This window comes from Sparus aurata, chromosome 18 (assembly GCF_900880675.1).
Source record: "Sparus aurata chromosome 18, fSpaAur1.1, whole genome shotgun sequence".
NCBI lineage: Eukaryota > Metazoa > Chordata > Actinopteri > Spariformes > Sparidae > Sparus > Sparus aurata.
In genome coordinates, this window is record NC_044204.1 from 25394844 (window position 1) to 25421378 (window position 26535).

General features: G+C 42.4%; 1 protein-coding gene across 1 annotated transcript in view; it reads right to left on the reverse strand.

Annotated features, from left to right (window-relative positions):
• Window positions 1-26535, reverse strand: part of diaph1 (diaphanous related formin 1) — a 98732-nt gene that overhangs the window by 30459 nt on the left and 41738 nt on the right. Inside the window, 2 exon segments of the mRNA XM_030396534.1 lie at window positions 24047-24055; window positions 24216-24330. Coding sequence (XP_030252394.1) covers window positions 24047-24055; window positions 24216-24330 — 124 coding nt within the window.

The following is a 26535-nucleotide window of genomic DNA, read 5'->3' on the forward strand; positions in this document are numbered from 1 at the left end:
CAACAGAAGAGGAAACATAAGTACGAGGACATTAAATAATCTCTTCAATTCATCTTAAAAGTAGTCTGTGGACGCCTTGAAGATCACTTTTGGTCTAAAATCATCAGATCGTCAACCCCTAACCTTCAGCACCACATACTTGACCTGATCCCAAACTCTAACACTAATCTAGACCTTATTCAGATTTTCAACTCAAGTCCTAACCCTCTATTTGCTACTTTAAACTTTAAAACTGAGAAATAGCCAAAGAGTAACCACACTTTGCCAAATTTCACTTCACACATCTAAAGCTCAAATTCTACCACACAAAGGTGGGAGTACACACACACACACAGACACAAACAACGCAGCAGACACCGCTGAAGACCACTGTGCTCCGGTCCCACACACACTCACACAAGCTTTCCTCCTCTTTCACACATCACAACACCTAATCAGGAGCTGAGGACCTGGGTTGAAATCTGCGGGGCTAGGACTCAATCAGCTAGTGCAATCAGACACAGGACACACACACACACACACACACACTCACAAGCATGCATTCATTCATTCATTCACACGCAGGGCTAAAATTACACACATGGATGACACACACGTAATAAGCCCTGAGCTCACGGACGAGAGGAAGGCCATCACATTATTCAGTCTACCTCATCACCACTGTAACCAACACACACACGCAACACGCGGAGGAGGCGGGATGGAAGTAGCTATTTTGAGAGTGCGTGCGTCCGTTCTCTTCGAAGGTGACTTTGGGCTGGCTGGAGTGGTAATTGGGTACACATACAAATGCCTTTTTCTTCCTCTTCCCCACGATCTCTTCAAAGTCTCTCTTCTACCCCCCCCCCCCCCCCCTTTTCCTCGCACCGTGATCCCCCTCTTTCTCCTCACTGCGGCCCCCGAACGTGATTACATTTCCGACATGAGTGAGGGGTGAAGAGAGCGAGCAGAGGAATGAAGAAAAAGTGAGAGGGACAGATGATTGACTTGAAAAACAAAGAGAGGGTAGAAAACAGCTCTTTCACTGGATGGAAAAATAAAAAAACAAAGGCGTAGACACACACGTATATACATTAGCATTTGCCCCCTCTGCAGAAAAACACTCGGTTTTACCCAACCGAGTAAATATATATAGTAAATATAGTATAGTATAGTATAGTATAGTATAGTATATATATATATATATATATATATATATATATATATATATATATATATATATATATATATATATATATATATATATATATATATATATATATATATATATATATATATTTACTCTATATATTTACTCTATATATTTACTATACTATACTATATTTACTATATATATAGTAAATATAGTATAGGCAAAGCAGAGGAAAAACACACGAAATGTCACTCAGACTGTCACCCTGATCTTTTCTGTTGAGACGCACGCAGGCACACACACATACACAGTGCAATGGCCATCTCATTTCCTCAGACGAGTGACATTTTCTCTCTCTCCCTCTTTCTGTCTCTCCTTCTGGACTCCGTCGCTGTGGTGATAAAATTAGCATTCCTTTCCCTCCTCTGCTTCTCCCTCCCTCGACGGCTGGACAAGAGGTGAGGACCACAGGGACGGAAGAAAGGAGAGAGAGAGAGAGAGAGAGGGAGAAAGAGAAAGAAGAAAGAAAGATGGGAACAAAAGAAAACATTAAGAGAGAGAGAGAGGAAAAAGCCTGAGAGAGACGTGGAGACAAAGAAACAATCGTAGAGCAGAGTGTGACAGGCGTAGATAGAAGAGGGATGGGAAGACAAAGACAGGGAGAAAGAGAGAAAAAGAAAAATACAGCAAGTGGACAGAATGCAGACTTGTGGAGAGAATGAGGGGGAAAAATATACCCTCAGGAGATTTTTATCACCATGACAACCCTCTCCTGTCTCCTTTGCTGTCCAGTTGCATGATGAACTCCTGCTACTTTAGTGGACCTCAGCGCGGACGAAACTTCCACTCACTATTGCAGCCCGATTGTAAATCTATGGTTAAATTATCAGCAACAACAAGTTTCAACACAGTTTCAAAAAATTAATTACAACGAGATGTGTGTTTGAAGAGACAGCAAGGACAATACGCAACATCCCAGAATTAACAGCTGGATGATCATGGTTGAGCTTACTTTGTTTACTCTGTGCACGTCCATGAATGTGGGCGGGTGCATAAACCCGCATGTGTGCATGTTTCTACAGGGACAGGGTAGAGGGCCCACAGAGTATAATTAAAAGCCAGAGACACAGAGTCCTTGGGAGCGACTGCGGCAAGAACTTTATGGTGAGAAAGGGAAAGAAAAAACAAACTGACCTTTAAAAACACTGAACGAGACAGCGCGAAACGGTGAGGGATGAGAAAGGTGTAATAGAAGGTGGGATTCTGGAGATAGACTTAATTAGATTATGCTCAATTGATGCGGCAAAGAAAGAAAAAAAAAGTAAAGGAACGAGCAGGAAGGGAACCATTACTGGACTGGAGTTGTGTGTGGGGGAGGGCAGGAGGAAGAAGACAAAGAGAGGGGACGAAAGATGAGGCGAAAGACAGGGAAAGACAGAATCCTAATCAGGAATCTGAGGAACAAAATAATAAGGCTGCCTGACAGCAAATGTCAGCTCAGGAAGGGTAGCAGATGGAGGGAGAGAGAGACACAGAGAAAGGAGGGAAGAGGGAGGAGGAAAGGAGGAGAAGAGATACATCCAGAAGGAGACAGGTGGGGCTAGATGTGATGGAGACACCAACACGGCCCCCTCCAGGAGGAAGGAATACAATCTTTCGGATGCTAAGAAGCAACACATCGCCAGGAAAGATTTTCCCAATCTCCCACTGGAGGGAAACAGAGCCGGCAGGTCAGGAGGGTGAATCCTCATATGATGGTGTATGTGTGCGCAGCATAAATGTGTGTGCTGGTACACTAACACATTCGCTGCCTGGCTGGGAAATGTTGCCCTTGAGCCAACCTTGACTGCTGTTTCACTCGAGCTACGCTACGCTTTAATTCCCATATCAAAAGCCATCTCTCTTCCTCTCTCCCATGTTACTTCATCACGACTTGATGGTGAGACAGGATCCTGACTGTCTCTAACAATCACCTTGTAGATTTTTTTTTTTTTTGCTCATTACAAGAAGATGCAGAGATGCTAGAGATGACAACAGGGAGCATGGATGTGATTAATATCTCTAATTAAAAGGACTCTAAAATGCTTTTTTTTCCTTAAATAAATTACATATGTAGATTTGGTTTAAAAACTGAAAACTGAAAATAATTTCAATGCAGAGTTTCAAAAGTTTTGAGAACTAGGGCATTACCAGTACTGCTGGGGGAGAAAACATTGAAATCTGTCTGTTTCTAACTTACAATTCTATAACTTCATGATTAAAGTGAGTGAACTTTGGCCACTGTCTGTGTCAAAAAGCCAGACAAAAAGTCAGCAGTGAATTGGATAATATATGCATTCTCTTAAGGTGAACATGAGCACTGTGAATCTTAAAAGGAAATCAAACTTTAATGAGTTAAACAGTTCTTTCAAGTTGTCCTCAAGTCAATGGTGTAGAGCCGGGTTATTCAAAACTAAAAGTCCACTTAGGTTTTGCACAACATAATCTTTAATCAAAGATGGTTTCTTAAAGGAACCTCACAATGTTTCCTTCTGATATTTCAGCAGACTTTGTTCAGAGAGTTCAGTTCAGAAAATGGTGAATCTTATGTGAGTCAAACATTCAGTGACCATGTCATTTTTAGATAGGTACATAGAAGCGATTCAGGTAATAGTTGAGTGCAAATACCAACAGGTGGCAGGTAATACACAGTAGTCAGACTCTCACAATAAAACTTTAAAGCACATAGTACTGACTGAGATCTCCTGAATTCAGGGCTGTGAAGCAACTTGTCCTGTCAGACTATATAACTATTTTTAGCTTCAGCTGCTACAGTTAAGTTTAGATCCGTCAAAACCATTAACTGGTTGTCAGTCATCATAAGCAATTACTGTTTGGTAATTTGTCACCATTAGAGGTAGCTTACAACACTTGAAGTTGTCACAAATAGACTTTTGGATGTCATGTTGTTATCTAATTGTTATCTTGTACTGTTCCTGAGAGTTGGTTCCACTGTCATCAGCAGCATCTGAGAATCAATTTTACAACCACCAACCCACAGTCATAGAACAGGAAAAGCTCTCAGGTGTCAAGGCTTCTAAAATCACTTTTAAATTCATTATTTCAAGTCACATGTGACCTCGATTTACCTTAACACATGATGCAAGATTTTTTGACAACAAAAAACATGTTGGGCCAGGCTCCAGGCAGAAGATTCAGAAATGCTGCATTTTTTTCTAGAAACAAATAGGAGTGGGAATTTTCATAGGATGTTAATGAGTAAATGTGAAAATTTGTATTTCTTATCAGTTTTGCAGGCATATGGTTTATTAGTGAAACTGCTTTTCATTTTGTTATTAAACAATGTTTTTCAGTGACACTAATACACATAACAAAGCATGATTAGTTGTTTCATGCTGAATGTTTTTTTTTATTAAAATAATGAATAAATAATAAAACTAATTTTGGAGCTTTTCACACGTTGCAGAGAAAAACAAAAATCCGTAATTAAAAAGATAACTGTAAATAGTTTAATACTGGCGAATCTGGGACGAAACAAAAGAAAAAAAAAAATGAGGATACAAACAGACAGACTTTGTTTGGCTTTCCATACAAATGCTTGGAAAACAAGTTTGTGTGTCCAAAATAACTCTAGCAAGGCTGAGATGTCTCTCACAATAATGCCATGACTAAGCTCCCACACATATACTCACACAGTACATTGCTAGTTAAAACATCATTGTGATTTATTATGAGATCTGTGATAAATTCAAATGATATTCATATGACATTGCCTGCCATTACATCACCATTAGAAATGGAAATGTCTGAAGAACCACAGCACTCACATTGCCCTTGTCAAACTGAAATCAGACTTACATTTAAAATTAAGAACTCTAAATATGAGAACACCTCGATATTTCAATCTAAATATAAAAACTGTACAGGACATGTTCAAATTTGGATTATACTTTAAGGATTAAATGCGTATAGATACTGCAAATCCCAGCTGGGGATGGAAATCTTGACAATTATCTAAACTTCCCAAGGGATAATAGCAGGCATTCATCCCTGAGCTATATCTCTATAAGAAGGTCAAAAAGAGATGGAGGTCACCAACTACGTAAAAAAGCTGCCCCTGCATTTCCCCATAAACCACCGTTTCACCATCACACCTCAGCCATCCTCCTCAGTAAGGACATCTTCCCAATCACTTGTTCTCTCATTCCCTCCCTCCCCTCATCTCTCTCTCTCTCTCTACACCCAGTGAGTAATGGCGGGAGCAAAGGATAGTGGCAGAGAGCTATAAAAGTGTAATTTGCTCCATTTTCCTTGGGAAACCAAATTCACTTTCTGTCCTGCGTTACAATCTGTTAACATTCAGATGGCCAGCATTGCAGACAGCGCATTACCCGCCTACACTCGCTACTAATGACCCTCACACAGAGTGCACACATACACACACTCACGAGCAAGGAGAGCAAGGACGCACAAGCTGCAAGTGTATAAAAAAAAAAGTACAAAGTGTATACGAGTAATCTTGCAACTGCACACGGCATTACACAAAGACTCGAATTCTGCTTGTAATGGACTGAGAGAGGGCAAAAAGGGTAAGGAGAAGGGAAAGAGATATTATAGAGAGGAAAGGTAGATGGGATGAAACTGTGTAGTGAGGCTAAGTATGTTTCTCTGAATCTAATTAAATAACTTGTTCAATTCTCAGGTTTCACTCACTTTGCTGCCCCACAAGCCTTTTTCCTCGACTAATCTGTCTTTCCTCTTCTAATTCTGTCAAAGTCTTGTTCACATGGTCTTTCTCTAGTTTTTCCTCCCGTTCTTTCTCCTCCTTGGTGTAAATCTCCCAAACTCTTCTCCCCTCACTCCATCTCTTTGTCTTCTTGTTCACGTCTCCCATGCCCGTCTATTTCCTTCCCTCACTTGTCTGCAAATTCTCTCTCGCACTCTCATCTCACCATCCCACCCCTTGCAGCAATCCTTTCTCTCTTTCTCTATCCCTCTCCTCCATTTCCACCACTCCTCTCTCAGGGAGCTAATAGCCTCCTCCTTTGTTCTTGGAGAACAGCGGGGAACAATGGCGGAGTGGGGCTTGTCGTTGTGGCAACAGGCATGAGACAAGGGGGGGGGGGGACAAAGAAGAAAGGCAGAGAGAGAAAGAGCAAGCACAGAGGGGATGCTGGTTGTTAGCCGGGCGGCGGGGAAGCGAGCGCTGGCTAATTACACTCGTTTCTATGCACACCGCAATTAAACCCTGACGCACACACATACGCCGCCTTCGCTCAGAATATCCACCGCCAGCCACACACACACTCGCTCTACATCATCAGAGAGAAAGAGCAAGCAAGAGAGGAGGTGGCAGAGAGGCAGAAAAAAAAGAAATGACAAGAAAAGACTGAGGCTATTTTAAATCAATGCTACTGTTCTCTCAAGTAGCACAGTAAAAGTTCATTAAACTTTAGCTCAAACACAATCACTTTCATCAAATCTATTTCAATACTGTAAGTTGACATTATTGTATGAGGTGGCGTGGTGACCTCTTCACGGCCACATGTTCTCCACCTTTATCTAAAAGTCAAACACACCAGCTAACCAACGGCTGCTGTAATGTCACCGGTTGGCCTAAATACTTTATCACATTAATTCTCCCTCTCGGTTGTATTCCTCCCACTCTGCATCTACCATCAGTTCGTCTCCATCTAATCAGCTCATCTGCCTCCATCTCTCCACAGGATGATCTCCCTCTCTCCAGAGATGAAGAGCTTTAACTTCACACAAATTAACAAAGAGGGAATATAGTGCAGGGAGTGAAGGAGAGGTTTGCATAAATGTGTGTGAGAGAGAGAAAGAGTAAGAGAGATGGAAATGAGGAGACTTACATCCAGGTCACACCACCCTGTAGGGTAGAACTTATGCTCCGTCTCATAAACACCACTTCCCTGTTTCTTATCCATGCCCGAACACTTTTTTCCATTAACACACGTCTCGGAGAAACATGTGTTCCACGCCGTCTGCACGGCTATTCTATTATTCATGCAGTTTAATGCTTGCCCAGAGTGTGTATATACATGTGTCCGTTGAGAGTGTCGGACATTCATGTTAAAAAGCAGGAACGTTTCACTACACATCTGAAGACCAGCTAATGTGGTTCCTCGCATTGAGCTTTCAGTGTTAACAAAAAAAGTGCTGCAAGAGAATGTGCATGTGTGTGCGTACCAATATGCACACAAAAAGCACAACTTCACACAGCAGTGCGAAAACACACACACCCACACAGACACACACAGACACACACATACACACACACAAACCCAGGCTGCCAATGAGGCAGATGAGGAGTGAAAGGAGTCACATTAAACAGCCAAACTTGTCCTGTTTCGCTTTCATAGCCCCAGTCCATTTTCATAATGCATTAAAACCACCGCTGAGAAGAGAGGGAGACATGGAAAGTAGAGGAGATGAGGAGGGGGGGGGGGGGTTAGAGAGGAACGAAGGCACAGAGAGAGAGGGAGAGATGGAAAAGAGGAGAGGGGGGACATGAAACATTCTCAAAGTAATCTAAAGCTAGTGGATGTATGGGGGTGCGAGGAAACAAGATAAGGATGAAGGGAGTGGAGGAGCTAGAAAAGAGAGCTTGTCTCAGAGGCAAGATATGGGAATAGAAAGTGTCTGATAGAGGCATAGACAGATTAGGGAGGTGGATAAAAGAAGATGGGATGCACTGATAAAACAAGTAAGGAGGATGGTGAGAGATTGGGAATACGATTTTGTCACAAACTTTGACTGTGTGTATGCCATGAATGCACGTGGGTTTTTTTTCTTGATGTGTGGATGTGTTTGTAGTGCTCTATGTTGTGTATGAGTGTGTGTGGTTGAACAGTGGCAAGGGGCAGAAGGTTTCTCAGTTTCAGCACCAGCAGGCTGATGAGAGTTTGGGGCCAAACAGCCTGGAGGCAGAGCTGGCCTTGTTACTCTCTCCTTTCTTCTCTCTCACAGACACAAACAATCTCAGTTTAAACCAAACAGAGCCACAGCCGCCGTAACAAGTCGAGCATTTTGAACCTCAGATCATAACAATAAGGCTAATACAAAAAAACAGTTAAGATGCTAAAATATCTAGAAAGAATATGCACTTGTTTCATAAATAACAACGTCAATAACAGTTCATGTTAGTTTAAAATATCTTGATGCCCCCCAAGCAATTACTGCACCATTGGATACTTAAAGACACATTTACTGTATTTGGGCCTGCACGTTGTAGCCTTCAAAGCTCAGTTGCATGACATTTTTGCTATTAAATTGACAAAATCCTGTGATCCGTGTAATGAAAAAGGATTTCCAGTACTGTTGATCCATCTGAGAATCAACACACCATTCTGGGGCTATGTGCAGCCTTCAGCTTATTGTTGTGGTTCATCGGGTTGTTCAGTTGTGACCCAACAGTTCTCTGTATGAAACTGTGGGCACTCCCTTTATAGCATTGTCACGATATTATGTGTGTTATTGGAGAGAGGAGAGAGACCACTACCCCTTTACATTACAAACAAACACTGGTCAACACAAAACATTTAGGGGGTAAGGTAAATAAATTACTCAAAAAGACCATATTTGTCTTTTAGGATTTCTGTGAGAGGTCCTGGGGAAAAAGGTGGATACATTTTGAACATTAGGTGGCCAGAAAGACTCCCATGACTCGCTGTGTTTGTTGCAGGAGTGAAATTTGCAGCTATTTGCTAACACAATCATCATGTGATTTTGGTAAGCTGATGGTGCGACGTGGTTTGCTGTTCTGAGTAAGTTTAGGAATCTTTTTTGATTCAGTTGAGGATGAAAGTCAACTTTGTAATACTTGAAACTTGCTTGAGGTACATAATCCATCACAGCTAACTCTATGCCTGCTCTTCCCCTTTGCCACAAAGTTACGTTATTGTCATCGGTGAAACTCCTTTGAAACTGCAACTGTGATGCATTTATGGCCCGGAGAGCAGCTATCTAACTCACATGAACTCAAATTTTCCTTATATTATGCTTATCCTTTTGTTTGTCTCCAGGTAATGATTTTCTGACAACCTCTGATATGTCAGGAATGTATTAGTGTGAAGCAGCCAGCTCTCACATCTTCCCCTAACATTACTATACAAAGACAACTCTGGCATAAAATAAAAAGTTCATGAAGTTTATTGATGGATTACTAATTTAAAGCCAGTTTAGAATCTTTACAAGTTGATCTGTTTACCGCGCTGACATGAGCAGAAACAAACGGAGGCCGAGAAGGCAAGAAAAAAAACAGTCAAACATAAAATAAAACAATGGTAATCGATAGTGGCAATTTATAGTACATGATTTGGAGGGGGAGAAAACGTGCAGTGCACGCACTACAACACATTAAATATCTATTAGCTTTCAATCAAATCTACAGAGAGCTACTAGAACAAGTGGACTGATCTTCTTATCAGTAGGGAAGGAAAGAGTTAAGGAAGCAGTCGAATAGGGGCTGAGGCATCCAAAAGCCTATCTCCTCCAAGTCAATGGCGTGAAGGCTATCTCACACACACCTGACAGAGACAGAGTGCTGCCAATAGTGCCAGAGGGAACAAGAGAGAGGGAGGGTGGCAGACAGTGAGAAAGAAAAGAAGAAAGGAGGGAGCAGAAGACAGCTAAAGAAAAGAGCATAAACCAGAGGCATTAAAAGAGAGATGGATGGATAATGGTGAGCACAGTGTTCAGATGACTATTGCTTGCTTTGTTGTGAATGCTTGGTGCTCATTATGTAAAAACCTGACAGAGGGAACATTAGAGAGGGTTGAACATTTTGTATTTGTGTGTTAAGAGAGCAGACGACTGATAGAGGCAGTGCGCTATAAAAGCACTAAGAGCTCCAGCAGCCACACGCTAAAACTTTAATCAGGCATTAATAAAAACAATATCATTACTGTCTGCCTCAGGAAATATCAACACACCTCACTGAATATGGCAGGCAGGCACACACACAATATTGCAGTCCAAGAAACACTCATGCAGACATAAACAACTTCATCGCATTTCCCCCCATTTTTTACTCTGATCCCTTCTTCATCCTTCCGCTTTTCTATTGCCTTTCATCTACCTTTTAAATCATTGTGTGAGATAAAGCACAGACAGAGTACGGCTATACGAGTACACAAACATCCACAAATGTGCAGCTAGATGGGTGGAGGAGCAAAAAAGCAGCAAGACTGAAAGCATTGCCTCAAGGACAAAGGTAAGCCACTCAACTCTTGTGTGAAAGCAGAGCTGCTTCATACAGCAAAGGGGCTGAGAGTTGAGTCAAGCAATTGTAAGTAGTGCAGCTCCCCTAACACACCCATTCACCAGAAAAAACATAAAGAAAAAACTATGAAAAATGGGAAGCCAGACACAAAATGGACATCCAGAGATGCACACCTGAATGCTGTATCCTCCTTGAAAGAGTAGCAAAGCTATAGAAATCTCTCTCACACTCAGTCCCTTTGACACAGCTAGGATGGAGGGGTAAAAGCACTGAATAAAAGTCCACACACAACCTCAAAAGCCAGGATAATGGTGGCAGAGAAAGCAGAAAAGGAGCAGCAGAAAACAAGGGCGAGGAGAAGACAGAAAGCCATTTCGTGTACGTTCCTGCCAAATACGAAAGGAAGGAAGTTGAAGGGAAAAAGTGCGCGAGGATGGATGAAGAGCAGGGGAGGGTAATAAGTAACAAAGAGGGTAATAAGTAAGGCACTAGGAAAAGGAGGGAGAGACGGCAGAGAGAAAGTGAGAGGAGCAAAAAACTGAATGAGAAAGTAGTAAAGTCAGAAAAATCATAAAAAATGACTTTACTTTTCTTTTCTTTATTCTGAATAATCCTTGCCCTACATATGCATTCAAACAGAGTGAGACATGTGTATGTGCATGCATGGGAACGGATCACGTACCGATAACATTACACTCCTTAATTCCTAATTAATCCCTCTAAACTGGATTATGGAGCAGAGCATGACAAGGCCAGGATTCCATCCTTCACCCTGGTGTGTGTGTGTGTGTGTGTGTGTGTGTCACTTTAGTGTTTTTCAGGTTGAGGTCTCATAAGGATGGCCTGTCCTCGGTAACATGATGTTGGGAAATGAAGCTGACAGTGTGTCGGTGGTCCCCTATGACACAAACACACACATACACTCACACACACAGACACACACAGTCTGTCTTGTACACACACACAGACACACACACACACACACACACACACACACAGACACACACACACAAGGAGTCCCCAGACTACAGGTCTTAAAACGCTTATGAATTATTGTGTTGAGTGGCAACAACTCTAAGCATTACTTTACACATTTTAAGTGAGGACTCATGGGGGATATGTGCTTACTCACATAACAAGACACCGGTCCCCTGACATACACACTTGTCCTGGTTCGAAAGCTGTCACAGAAACTGTCCCATGTGATGTATTTTGCATTACACTGCAGTCTGGAATAAAACCAGAGGGCTCCACAGACACAAATACTCATGAATCCATTATATGTTCTGCTGTACTTGTAAATGAGCAGTGTGGTTGATAGCAAAATAGCTTCCATTTCTGTTTGCTCCTAATTTTTTTGCAGGGGCAAGGAAGCTAAAACTAAAGAAAAAAGAAAGGGAGTTATGGACCACTAGGAGTGGACTTCATGTGGTTTATGTCAGAAGTAAATCTTGGAAGATAGGGTCACAATGTACAAATGTGAAGTACTAATACTAGACATACATACAACATACAGTGGGGTCCAAAAGCACGAGACCACTCTAATATTGTCAAGTAAACCAGAAAATAATCAGGATGTTTGACTATTCAGAAAGTAAGCGAATCTTTCAGAAGTCAAATTGGGTTTAGCCATGATCTGACCTGAAGAAAGGTCTTTGCTTTGAATAACAGAGTTTCCAAGGGCAGAGCGCATTGGACTGTAAATCACTTTCCATAAACTGGATTATTTGTATCCAAAGCATGATAAGGCAGTCCCAAAGGGACCGCAGCACACCACCTAAGCTTAGTTAAATAAATCACACATACAGAATTTGTTAAATAAAAAAATGCAAGACAGCTGCCCCATTGGAGTACTTCAGAGCCATTGAAGCCAACCAGTCTCTACTCTTCAGAGATATGTTATACCCTCTGGTTTGCATCTTTGTGGAATAGAATTTATACTGCAGCAGGCTAAAGAGCACCAAACACACCTCAAAGTTTTGCAAAAACTACATGAAAACAGTCCCGACTGTGATGGACTTTCCTCCACAGTCGCCCGACTTCAACCCCACTCACACATTCATGGGGGAGGCCATGCATTCTGTGACATCACAAGAGGCTTTATGGAACACTGTCAAATCATGCTAGGATATGATGACTCAGCAGGTTTTACAAAAAGTTGTGCCTCCATGCCACCTCCAGTGCATGTGGTCAATAAACCAAAAGTGCAATATACCAGATACTAAGATATTCTTAGTTTTCACACAAAATGTGAAGCTGATATTATCATTTGCAATTTTAAAAAAATATATAGTATTACATTGTAAAACAAACACAAAATAGAATGTCAGTAATTTAGGATTATGTACTGATGTACAGAATGCTAAGACATCAATTAGAAAAGCTTTACTTGTCACCAGGGGCAATTTTATCCATATACCCACAACATTTGTGGAGTTTGAATCTATTACTATTGAATAACCTAAAAAACTTGATTTGATAATGTCATGAACTTAAAGTCTACATTTTACCAAACAGTACCAAAATCTTTGCAGTTACAAACAATAGCCAATTGTATAACCATTAACCTGTTGTCAACAAGCTACTACAATCTTCCAACCATTTGTTATTACTATAATTGTTATCCATACAGTCACAAACAGCTGTTAAGATAGTGATGGCCTTTTTGTTGTATTCTCTCATAAGCGATGAGGGTAGAATGACAGTTGTAGAGTGATGAAGCTGTTAATTATTATTCCTTTAAATTATTCTTTGCACCCAACAGGTGACTGTATTGACTTCATGTGCTCACAATGTAATCATGCAAAAAAACTTGAGCATTTACAGTAGACAAACACAATAGCCAATGGAAAGTGCAAGTTGAAAGTCAATGTCTACAAGGTACATTTGGACCACAACATAAATTAATAATGTGCAACATATTGTATTTCGTGTTACTGTGTTTTCTCTGTGCTCATTAAATCATGCTCGCTACAGAGAAGACTTGAGGGGGTGGAGGGCGCAGAAAGGGGAAGTGGTGTGATGGATGGATGGAGGGAGTCACAAAGGGATAGATGGAGTGAGTTGGGGGGAATTAGCATGCTTTCATGCATTCTACACCTCAGTGGAGCACCACGGGGCCTGTTGATGCCTCTAAGTGCTATGCAGTATTAAGCAGACAATCTCTATGGAGGCCCTGTGGCATAGTGTGTGTGCAGGGCGTGCTGACTGACCGCTAACTGTGTACAGTTAAGTACCAGACCCTAAATAACCTATTTGGGGAGCAGAAAGAGGAAAGTGGAGAGATTCAGTGGAGAGCCAAACACCGTCAGACGAGCGATGCATTAAAATGCTTGCTGTGACGTGCACCACTCCTCAGAGAAGAAAAACACAGAGAAAAAGAAAGGCACAGAGAGAAACATTAACTGTTTTCCTCCATCCTGTCCGTCCATACTGACAGAGGAAATCCACGCAGGACTCTCATGTTGATCAATTCGCCTTTCAATAAAGGCAGCCCATTTGTCTCTTCTACAGCTATCACAGCAACCGGCAATGCACGACGTCACTATGATCAACCTGAACACCTGAACTCTGCCCAACTCTCTCATTCCACCTTTTCATACTCAGAAGCTCTCAAACCAAACTTAACTCAGTTTCCTCATTTTACCTCTCCTCAATCACTCTCGTCACTTCATGTCTCTCCACCTTTTGATCATTTGTCATTCCCTCATTCCTTCCCTTGGCGCTCTCTTCCAGCGTACACAGATCACTCCTGCCTCCATTCGTCCTTCTGTGAGACTCATTCATTCTGTGCCTCTCTCCTTCACTCTTCCCTCAATAACGCCATCCGTCATCTCGTCTACCGAGCTGAGATTAGTCTCCATCCATCTGTATCTTTGACAATAATCTCTCCCATTTTTTTTCTAAAGGTTTTGAAAGTCAATTAATAGTATCTAGAATAAATCTGAGAATAATTAAGAAATAAAAAGAAAGAAAAAACTGAAAGCCTTAGCCTGACAAATAGTGACCCCTTGGGCTCTCACAGCAGTCTTCAGAATGGAGGTGGGAACAGACCACTCTCATCTGTCACTGTATGTAAGAAAAAGTTGGGGTTTTTTCTCACAAACAATGAAGTGGCCTTCATGTTTGTTTCCTTCATCTGGCTTCAATCAAGCAGCATACTTGTTATCATCAATCCAGCTTGCAAAAATGTGCACTTTTCCATAGTGGCGGCAGGCTTTTATCTTTCTTGGGTTCGCCAACTACCTTGTGAGCCAACAAACAAACTATTTTTTTTGTAACTTTCTTCAATAAAAGCTGTAGTGCTGCATCAAGTGCTACCCACATTTTTCAGATTATGGAGGAAAGGGAAAGAAGCATGTTTGTAATTCTATGCAGAGAGATTTACAGCCCTGAATACCTACCAATGACAGTGTCATTTTAGATCTTTATTCAAATGAAATCCAGTTGGAAAAGAAACCTGTCTTTATACAGAGAATACACCACTTTAATGATTTGATATTTGTTTTCAAGAGCCGCCAACACTTTTATTTCTATCTTATCATTATCAGTATTATTTCCAATGCTGTTATAGTCTGTAGCTCTTGCAGTATTAAACCGCCATCTTCTTTGAGGCGAGAATCAAAGAAACCAGTGAGTAGGGAAACCCTGTGGAGCAAATATCAACATGGAACTTTGAAAAGCAAAAAACTCTGTGTTTTTCAAAAAACTTTCCTGAACAGACTTTAAAAAACATTCTTGGAGAGATCTTTAGAAGTCTCTTGCGTACCACTCCATTCACCCAAACAGACAGGAGATGCTGCTGATGCTGTGTGAATGCACAACAAGACCTGAAAGGTTTGCTCAGCTCGCTGAACATCTACAGTGGAACAGTTCTGGCAGACAAAGCACTTCTAAGTACAATACATAGAACCAAAGACAAAGACAGTACACATGCAAAGCTTGTGACTTGCGTTAGCTATAGGTACTGTATGTCTATGTACTATAGCTTGTTATGGATGGTGTCATTGAATCTCAGTTGAAATGGGACTGATACAAGTCCTCCTTCTGAAAACTGCAAGTACTGTGTCTACTGTGTTGTACCTCATATTCTTGCCATGAAAAAGGAACAGGCAGATTTGTTAGGGAGGAATGGTTTTGTCTCTGAAAGTGGTCAAAAACAAGCTGAGAAATTATTAGAGAATTCTACGGGGTTTTAGTCACTCCACAAGGCTTTGTTCAAGCTAAAATTGAATTTCAGGGGTTTTGGGTGAAGTTGGACTTCAATTTTCAGGCCCAGTCAAGCTGGACGGCCCCTCTGAAATTGTACAACTCCAAAGCCCACTCACACAGATCAATACTTAAAAAGTGCTAACTCCATTCACACAATGACAAATTACTCATCTCTACCTTTTTCTTTTCTCTTTTAAGTCCCAAATGCCCTGCTACCATCACCCCGCTTTGCCAGTCTCAGTTTCACCCAGAAGTTAATCTGCTGGGTGGAGTTATGAGCGCTTGGGGAACCGACAAGAGGAAGATGAAGGAGATGAAGGCAGAGTGAAATGAGAGAAAGAGGGGGATGGGGAGTGAGAGATGGCCATGCATTATTGAGCATATACAGAGTGGAGTTTTTAGGGGATAAATGTGAAAGCATGTTTAGGGACAACCTTTTCCCTTCAGCCTCCCCCTACTTCTCCCTTGCTTCATTACTTGCCCTGCCTCCGACTTTTCCTTTCCCCATGAGGATGGCCACATCTCTTATTCAGTGGGGAGGTTAAAAATTCAAAGCTAGGAGGGAGGAGGTGGAGGGGTGGAAAGAGAGTACCTGAAAATGGTCAAAATGAAGGAATGTCTTTAGGGAGTTTTCGCAAGTGCTAATCTAGAGAGCTCCTTGCTTTGATTAGGCCTGTGTGTGCATGTGTGTGTGGCAGTTGTGGTAGGAGAGTATGAGGACCGAGGGAGGCAGATGAATAGACAGAGAGAGGAAAAGAGAGCAGGAGAGGGTGTAGACGTACACTTCCACGCAGTGCAGTGTAGTGTAGCACACAGCATGGTGAAAAATTAAGGTGCCTGCAGGGCAAAGCAGAACCCACGTCTCACAGAACACGACACATGCAGATACTGAGTAATGGAGCAAGGGTTTTCGGCTGCAAACGTACACATATACACACATGCACACACTAAACATGTAGCTATGAGCACAGAGACATCGGAGCAAACCAACTGTAATTGACCAAGAAGCATATACAGCGGTACCCACACAGTATTATTGATACCCACATAAACAATGCATTTAAGTCTGACTTCTTGTGCCTACACATCCTTGACACAAACACATACAATTTGATTCACACACACACGGTTGCAGATTAAGGTCAGAAAGTAGAGCGTGGCCTGGTCCACCAAGCTTTGTAAATACCATCGCTTTCTGGTGTAAATGCCACTGGGTTATCCACATTACCAGGGGCCATGTTATACCAGCAGCAATAAAAGCTGGCCAGGTTACAACACACACACACACACACACACACACACACACACACACACACAGGACACACACACACAAGCCAAGCACACGCTTAAGGAAATAAACAAGATAATGTGCACCTTAAGAAAGTTGGTACAAGTGTTTGCAAACTTCGGGTGGAATTGATAGTTTTAATATGTGTGAGTGTGCGAGAACCCTGAAGACATGGTCTAGGCCATCAGCATAATGGGGAAGATACTCTAATAGCACCCTAATAACTCACTAGCTAGCTAACACCACATCAGCAGCGGCTTTAGGCAACTGTTAAACAATTCGACTGAGATAGGAGCTTTGGACTTTAAAGGACACTTTTAAACGCCTGTGTTGCTGCCATCTATCTTGGCTTTTCTCATTTTACTGCTTGCTTTATCTACCCCCCCGCCCCAACACACACACACAGTCTTCCGTCAATTTTTCTGGTCGCATCCCTTGTTCATTGTCTCCTCTCATAAGAACCCCTTTATCAGGCAAAGATAAGAGAAGAGAGATGGGGAAATCAGGAGAGAGTAGAGGGAGAGGAAAAAGAAGGAAGGGAGATGGGGGTTAATGCTCCTATCTTGTCAACTCCATCTTTGAAGTTGTTGCTCTTTACCGCTCCATTATTTACATATGCTATCAGTGACATCAAACTAGGCTAAGTCTCCCTTGTGTGTCTATGCAAGTGCGTGTGTGTGTGTGTGTGTGTGTGTGTGTGTGCGCGTGTCACTGGCCTCAGGGACAGGTAGCTAATATTGCAAAAATATAAATAAATAAAAATAAACAGAGAAGGAGCTGCTGCTGCGTGGCAGAGCAGTCAGGCACATTGCACTTTGCCTCTTTCTTCTTCTCTCTTTATCCTTCTCTTTTCTCACGATTAACATGCTTTCTAATCATAGATTCAGTTTGACTTCCCTTCCTCCTCAACCCTTCAATACCAAAATGAAAGAACCTCTACCTTCACAAACACTCTGACACCTCAGAAACACGGGCACTCACATATGCAAGTACAGGCACACACACACAAAGCGTACATGTATATAAAAAAAACAGAGGGGGAGGAAAAAAAGAGTATGCCGCTGTGACCAAGAGAAGCAAAAGAGGAAAGAAGAGTGGGTGGAAGGAGTGTAGGTGTGCATACATATATCCCTTCATTCCAACCCCCTTCTGTCTCTGTTCATTTTTCCACCCGCCTGGCCTGGGTGAAAGGAGACAGAATCACCAACACTGGGAATACTTAGCATCTGTAACAAGCTTTTGAGCTTATCAACCAATCCCTCAATTAAACACACACACTCGCAAACATACTCACAAGCACACAAACACAAGCACACACATGCACACACACAAACCGGTCCGCTCAGTCCCTGCTCAGCTGTCATATCACTGGGAACATTTAAATGGTAATGATGTTGGGATGAGAGATTGGAACGCTGGCTGACTGGCTGGCTGGTCGACCGGCTGGCTGGTTGGGAGAGGAGCCGAGTGAAGCGAAGAAGAAGGCCTATTCCGTTTAAAAACAGGATAATCTCCAGAAAAGAGAAAAGGCAGCAAGGAGATTAGGCGCACACAGCGGTAATGCTCCGGCTTGAGTACACTTAGCTCATTTGCATGTAAAACAGAGGAGAGAGATATAACGAGGGAGGGATGGAATGAAGAGAATGAGTGGGACAAAAGCGTGCTTGTGTGTGTGTGAGCGTGCTTACATGTGTACGCTTCTGCTTGTGCATGTGAGTGAGCTGTTGCGGTTGGCAGCGACAGCCAATGCGAGCGCACACAGATGTGTTTGAACCTGATAAGGCCTGATGAATGAGCGGCGTTTTGCGGCTGTTCCTCAACCATAAAGAGATGGTGAATGAGGGAGCGCTCGCTATTGCCGCACTGAGAATACACAGCGAGGCTTAGAGAGCGAGCAAAGCCAACCTAATGCACCGCTACTGTTGAAGGCTTAAGAGGTATAGTTAGGATTTAAACTTAAGCACTGGTGCACACACAACGCACAACACCAAACACAACCTGTGAACATCAGATCTTTTTCATGTACCAGTTATATCTATACGTTGAAAAGTGAGTCTATATATGGGCTATAGGTGCTCATAGACACCAAGGCACACAGACCCAAAGTTATCCATCTATGTGGTCATTTGTTGTTGCCGAAAAGGTGGGGAGAGGAAATAGGGATTACTGACATAGAAAATGGAGTGAATAAGAGAGAATAGAAGGAGAGAACGGTGGGATATTTTCCCAGCTCTTCCTACAGCATTAGTGACCCCTTGCATTAACCTGCTTCTCTTCCTGCAGCCCCAGCCTGAACACTGCATGATTTATTTACAAGGCCTTCCACTGTGGGCTACACAAGTACAAACATACAGACAGAGATATACACAAACAAACATACACACTCACAGACAATTTAAAACACATTACACACACAAGCTTTTCAAAGCCAATACTAATTTAGCACAATCGCACACAAACACTGTTATGGCTTAACATAGTGTGCCCATTCCTCATTTAGTCATCTAAGTGCTTTATTAGTACATATTTTAAAGAGTCTCGGGAGACTGCAGCTCTGGGTCTACACATCCCATAAACTGCTATCTAAAACTCCTCCTAATTATATACACACATACGCACATATAAACACACAACTCACAAATGTATCCTGGCTATGACCTAGAGAGGATCGAAGAGTGAAAACTAAGTGGGTTTTGGGCAGGGGTTTATGAAACTGGGATGGAGGCGGAGACGGAAGGAGGCAGGGAAGAAGGGAATCAAAGTTAAAAGCACAGTCTTCCCCTTCCTCACCTGCGGTCATTTTCAACAAAAATTTTGCAGATCTCAAGTCTGCAGCAGCATGGACAGCCATGTGCACTACGAATGACTAACGAGTCAATCTACTGTGAAAACACATCACAAACCTGTATCTTTGTTTCTGCAATGACTCTGCTACTGTCAAAAAAGTGTGTTTCAAACAGTGTTAAATTGATTAGCATTAGCATTTGTTTTTTGCCCGAAAATGACCTTGAGCCAGTGTATAAAAAAACAAGTCGCCAAATGTTGTGAACTCTTCAGCAGCAGCTGTAAGACCTAATCAACAATACTGCACCATAATTCTCCATGCCTCTTGGTACTTTATTGCTAATATATTACACATCTCATCTCATCCCTTTAACTGATTGGTCTACAACCTGAGAGAGGCCCAAGGCACGAGCACAAGCACACTCACGGACAAGGCACTTTCTTGCTGATTGGTCGCTCATTAAGGTGAAGAGTGAATGGAACAGACTTAAGAGGAAACTCAGCAACACAAATACATGTGCAAACACATGCACACACACACCTACAGAGAAGGAAATTGATTTCTTCAGAACACAGGGAGATCAAAAGGCTTATTATAATTGGTTTGTAAATGTGGCTGAGCTCACCCACCCACTCTCTCGAGCAAATACACCAGCACACAGACACCCATGCAATGACAAACGTGTCAACGTGTTCATCTGCAATGATCTCGTCTGCATTTTTAGGAAGCAAAGGGGATAAAGGACATTGCTGTCGCCTGTGTAGGTGTGTTATGCAGCTAATACTGTGGGTGGCATCACAAAGTGACTCTTTGGGGTGGGGGTCTCCACCAAATGGGAGAAATTAGGTTGTTACAGACCACAGAAACACAGCGACAGAGACAGAGACACATTAGAGGAAAGAAGAGTGTAAAGGCTGGAGAGTTGGGATATGAAAATGATCCTCACATTATGAGGATTAATAATCATATATGCTCCTGGCCCTTTTCTCTCCTTTTCTTTCCCGAATCAAATTAATCACCACCGCTCCCCCTAGCCCAGCCTTTTCCCCTGCTCGCTCTTTTTTCTAACCCCCCCACCCCCATCCCTAGCTCTCCCTCTCATTCTTTTGCTAATTGGGCTATCTGAGGTGCCGACTTCAAAAGGCACCTGCTATCAAACACGGATGAAAAAGTGAGAAAAAGGACAGTTCAGGATATATATATATATACCCATATTAGATGAACAGCGTATGAATTCTAGCCTTGTCACTGTCCGCCTGCACTTTCCCAGCAATTGTCTAACAAAAAAGGACCTTCTTTTGGACTCTGTTCGACTGTTAATATAGTATTATTATTATTATATGATAAGGAGGGTAGCCAACACTAAAAAGTAGAAAACAGACACGTACAGACACAAGTACTTCAAAGAGAAGATATTAGAAGCAGTAGCTTAAGGGAGAATGTGGGTATAAGCTTGCCGCCTGAAACCTTATACACTACACTAAGTGCTTTACAGCCACACATACTTGCTCATCTAAACAACTCGGCTGTTTACAATTGCAAATAGTCATAGCAGGTCTCCGGTTTTAAGCCCTCGCAAAGCACAACAATGGGAAAAATAATAGTGGTCTTTTCCACACATCCGACAGGAGAAAGATGGCAGTATAATAGCATCCCATCTCCACCACAAATGCTGCAGTGAAATTTGGCTAGTTCCATCCTTATAAATTCTTATGAATGCTCTGGATGGAGCTTAAAATATATATGTTCTTTTATCACAAGGAGCTGTATAGATGTACAGTGTAACAGCTTGCCATTATCTTAGACTAGGCATCAGTTCAACAAAATTCAAATGCTCAGAACATAAGAAAACGCAGCATGCAGTCTTATTAAGAATGTATCATCACAAACCTTTTTTCAAAATGGTGGAGCTTAAAGTAAAATAAAGCCATCCACCACTTAAAATGTATCTTCAACCTCAGTATGTGTCAGGGGGGAAAATATTGTTTATCGACACCATACGAAATGGATACACTGGACAGAAAGCCAGCAGGTTGTCTGCAAGCAAGTCTGAAAGAAAATGAAGTGACGACTCCCAAAGATGGTGCACCTTCTGAAAACCCTGACAGTTTGCATCCTTCATAAGGCCTTGCTCAACATATTGACTTTCCTGTAAAGTGCAGATTTTTCATTTCCCATGTTGACAGCTTAGGTCTATATGTCCGTCCTGGTGAATAAGATGTACAGCTGCACAGTGCTAATAACGGTGGCCTTGGCTGCAATGCTTGTTCGCAAGGCAAGTTAAGTAGTTTGAGAGTAGAGAGGTGAGAAGTCTTGAGGTAAAGAAGGCTCGACAGGAATAAATCAAGTGAGGTGGAACTTTTCTCCAATAGCAGGCTGGACATGTTATGTTCTTGTCTGACCTCAAAGTCACTGTCGAAAATATGTAGTGAAGCAAGCTGACCTCTAAAATACATTTAGAAGGAAACGCTCTGTGTGCGCAAACTTGAAAGCAGTTAAATTAGATCAGGTGCATTATTAGATTTAAAAAGAAACTAGAAATAGCAGCATCAGTGACATATGGGGATGCCTACTCTGATTAGGAATTTGTAAGATCTGCTCTGGTTAGGGCAACATAACCAAAGTTCTATCACTTCTAATTAACAGAATCAATAAAGGTTTGACTTATTTGCCCAACACTAGAATTATGACATGTTCAGCAGCTAGGGAGTACAGGAGCAAACAGGATAACTGGCCTGAGCTTACCTATTGAGCTTGAAACTGATTTCAGTGAGGGAGAGAACATACACTACCAGAGATGTACAGACTGCAAATAGAAATAAGCACATAGATAAAGAGCAAAAGATACAACTATGTACAGCCAGAGGGCGTGTCTCCCACCATCAGCTCTCTGCTCTTCCACGAGCCTCAGAGGTCACCCCTGACCCTGCCACGGGCATACTACCCCCCTGCACATCTGTGTTCTGTGTGGGTGTGAGTGCATGCAAACCCAGCTGCGCTGCTGGGCAGCTGATGGAGAAGAGGAAGAAGGGTCAGGAAGGGTCAGTGGTGGCTCGGTGTGGTGTCGGCCGGCATTCGCTGAATAACGAGGAATGGGAGGCGCAAGAGGAGGAGGAAGAGGAGCAGGAAGATGAGGAGGAGCGAAGCCAGGCTTGGATGAGGAGAAGGAGGAATGTATTAGGCCTAAAGCGGTGTGTTTAAGCAGGAGAGGGAAGGACAAGGGGTCAAGGGTCAATCTGCACATCCACACACAGTGTGGCTTAAACCACACAGGCACACTCACAAGCGCATGCAAGATTCAGGGAAATCCTAATTACTTTTTAAAAAAACACATTATATTCCTAACTGTCAAACTTTAACAGATTCAAATGAAGCACAGGAAATCAGCAACACAGTTAACAATAATATACACACCTGGGCTCTCCATCTCTCACACACACACACACACGCGCACACACACACACACACACAGACAGACAGACAGACAGACAGACAGACAGACAGATGTGGGGCTATGAAAAGGCCACGGTGTCTTTATAGTCAGCTCTCAGAAAAGGTTATTAGACATCAACCGGAACAGGCGGCTGTCTCAGCCAATAAAAAGTGGAGGCGTGGGTGCACCAACCAAGAGGCTGTTTGTGTGTGGGGGTCAAATCAAGGAGTGACAGGCGGACATAAGGACTTGCCATACAGGTGAATGCAGATGGGACAGCTGCCAGCGCTGACATTTAACTGACATCAACAGCTAGCATCGGCCATGTGTGCGTGTGCACTTTTGTTTATGTATATGACATGAGAGGTGTGTCTGTGTGTGTGTGTGTGTGTGTGTGTGTGTATGAAGACTGAATCTGAAGGTCAGATGGAATTATATACACACCCACACACACTGTCTGTCTGCGATTTCATGGTGTCCTGGTTATGGAATGAATATGGAGGAGTTAGAGCAGAAGGCTCAGTGACACTGGGACAAGGTGATAGGAGTGGACAGGTGTGCGTGTGTGAGCGTACGCCTGTGTGTCAGCGCTTTGTGCCAGGACAGCAGGTGGCTAGTCAAAGGACATCAGTGACCTTCTCCTTATCCCTCCCTCTACCGTCCTCCCTTTGTCCATCTCTTCCTCTGTCCCCAAGTCCCACTTCATCTTACCCGGTAGTGAGTGTCTCTGCACAACAAGTCATGGGCACATTAAGAAGATGAACAAACACACACAAACACAGGTGTGGGTGGTTTATTCATGAACTTGTGTGAGATGCTGTTTTGACACAGTGTTGTTGAATAATGTAAATGTGCAGCGTGTCCTCCGAGCAGAGGAAGGGAAGGGTGAGAAAGGCTGGAGAAGATGTGCGAAAAAAAGAACTAAATGGAAAGTGTATGCGTGATTTTCTTACCTTTAGTGGCTGATGGAAGCAGAGCAGGAGAATTGAAATAGACATGGTGTCAGGGGAGAGAGGGGAGGGATGTGGGAGAGGTGAGAAACGGAGAAAGACATTGCTCATTACTGGGAAACACAACATGATAACAGGAGTAGTAGTAGAAAGACACAAGGCACACACTCACTCTTTGTCTGCGAGGAGAAGGCCAAGGTGAGTTTGGCAAGGAGCTCATTGCTCTCAAATTTCTCCTCTTTTGCCTTGATCCAGAAACTTTTCTCGGATAGGTCCTCAGGTCCAATCTAAGTGGAAGAAATGTTGATACGTACAGAAGGAGAAAGATGGACATAGAGGGAGACACTGAGACATGTCTTGGATAAGCATTTCATCAAGTTGACTAAAAATGGTCATCTGTGCACCTGGCAAATGAGGAGTTGAGCACATAAAGAAATCGGCAGAACAAAAGAAACAGCAGGGATGTGAAAGGAAGAGGCAGGGGTATGATAGTAGAGGGAGAGGAGGAGGTTGAGGGAAGGAAGGAAAGCACAAAGAGGAAAGGGAGAGGAGGAAACAAGTAGTCATTTTCTCTAATCTTCACACACTGTCGCTACCACAAAGCGTCTTGAGCTTCACACACAGGAAGTCAAAGACATACAAAGGGTTCCACTTTTTTCCTCCCCTTGTTCTGTCTTTCTTCAGCCTTACCCAGGAGCTCTCTCTGTAGCCTTCCCTTTGTCATACACCTTTTCCGCATGAAATTAACTTACATAGGTAAGTTTTTAAACGGGTAAACTCTGCTAAAAAAAATGTGAATGACTCCTTTCCTATTGCAAGAGCCTTTCTCCCTCTTTTTTGTTTTTTTCTGGCGTGTCACATTCCATGTAACGAATAAGGCCAGCCGAAACTATTCATACACCACTGTTCTTAATTTCAATGCTTGTCATAACATCACACCAGAGAGGGGGGCACAAAACAGTGCGTCTACCCCAGTGTAAGTTTCCATCACTTTTGATCAGAGCTAAATCTGATTGCTCCCTTTCCCACACAGGACAAAAGCCAGATATAAATGGGTGTTAGTGGGTTTTTTGTCCAGTGTGAAAGAGTTTGGTGTTGCTCTGTCTCTCTATTCTGGTCACAAGTCACAATTAACTTTGTGTGTTTTTCCTTCATTTTCCAAGTGTTCTCATCAAAGGAAAAGAGAAAGAAAGAAAGTGAAACGGAGAGAGCGAGTGAGAAAGCAGTGGTAGTAAATTTATAGATATCAGTCCTTTCATTATGGACAAAGCCTCGGGGATGGGGGCGTTGGACAGAAAAGACAGAGAGTGGGGAGAAGAAATGTGATATGGGGATGAGCTGAAGGAGCAAGAAAGAAAGCAAGAGAGCACGCAAAAAAGGAGGATGAGACCAAGCCAGAAAAAAAAGTTAATTTAAATTACAAAAGAATACTGTCCTTTCTAGCAGCAATTTAATTATCTTTCAGTGGCGCCGTTAAAAGAAGAAGGCTTATTAAAAAGCAATTTCTGTGACATCCTCGTCAAACACTCTCACCAGCCAGAGAGGGAGGGAGGGAGGGAGAGAGGGGGGAGGGGGGAGGGGGAAGAGGGAGAGAGAGAGAGAGAGAGAGAGAGATAGAGAGAGAGAGAGAGAGAGAGAGAGAGAGAGAGAAAGAAGCTAAATGCTGATGAAGTCTGGTGAAGCCATTAAACAGTAGCTTTAGGCTAAAGAAAGACAGAGGGTCGTTTTGATGTTTTAACCATCACAGATGAGAGGGAGGAGAAGAACATGAAGCACATAGTCATGAGATACACGTATGCATGCAAGTCACTTTAGGTCAAAATCTCCCTGTTAAAGCTCCATCTCACATTTCTCGCACACTGTTGCACACAAAATAGACACTGAGCTCTTTATAACTGCACAGTAAAGACACCTACATGCCTTAAATTACATTCGAACTATATGATAGAATCCCTCCCCTTTCTTCATATGATCATATGCTGATGCAATAATGAGGAGCTTAAATACAACGTGGTATATTAGCCCACATGGAAGAACCATCCCATTTTCAATACTGAGATTTTTTGGATCAAGAGAGATTATCATACTCACAAGCAAACGCAACGAGTTGAGACATTTCTGAATATGCCATGGGCCCAATTCAACTAAACATCTGTGGCAGGAAGTACCCACCAAAATGACTTTGCAACATATGGTGTTATTAAACATTCAAGCCAAGTGTCTACAACCCAGATTCCAAAAAAGTTGGAACACTGTTTTAGAAATAAAAAAAAAACAGATTTGATATTTTTCAAAATCTAAAATTGATGCCTGCAACACATTTCAAACCAATTGTGAAATGGCAAATAGAAGAATTTTAAAGTAGTGGAATCATCCAAAAAAACACCTGTTGGAAAACATTCCACAGGTTAATTTGCATCCACAAAAGGCTTGGTTGTTTACAGGCAAGGATAGGGCGAGGTTAACGCTATGTGAAACACATGATTGTATGA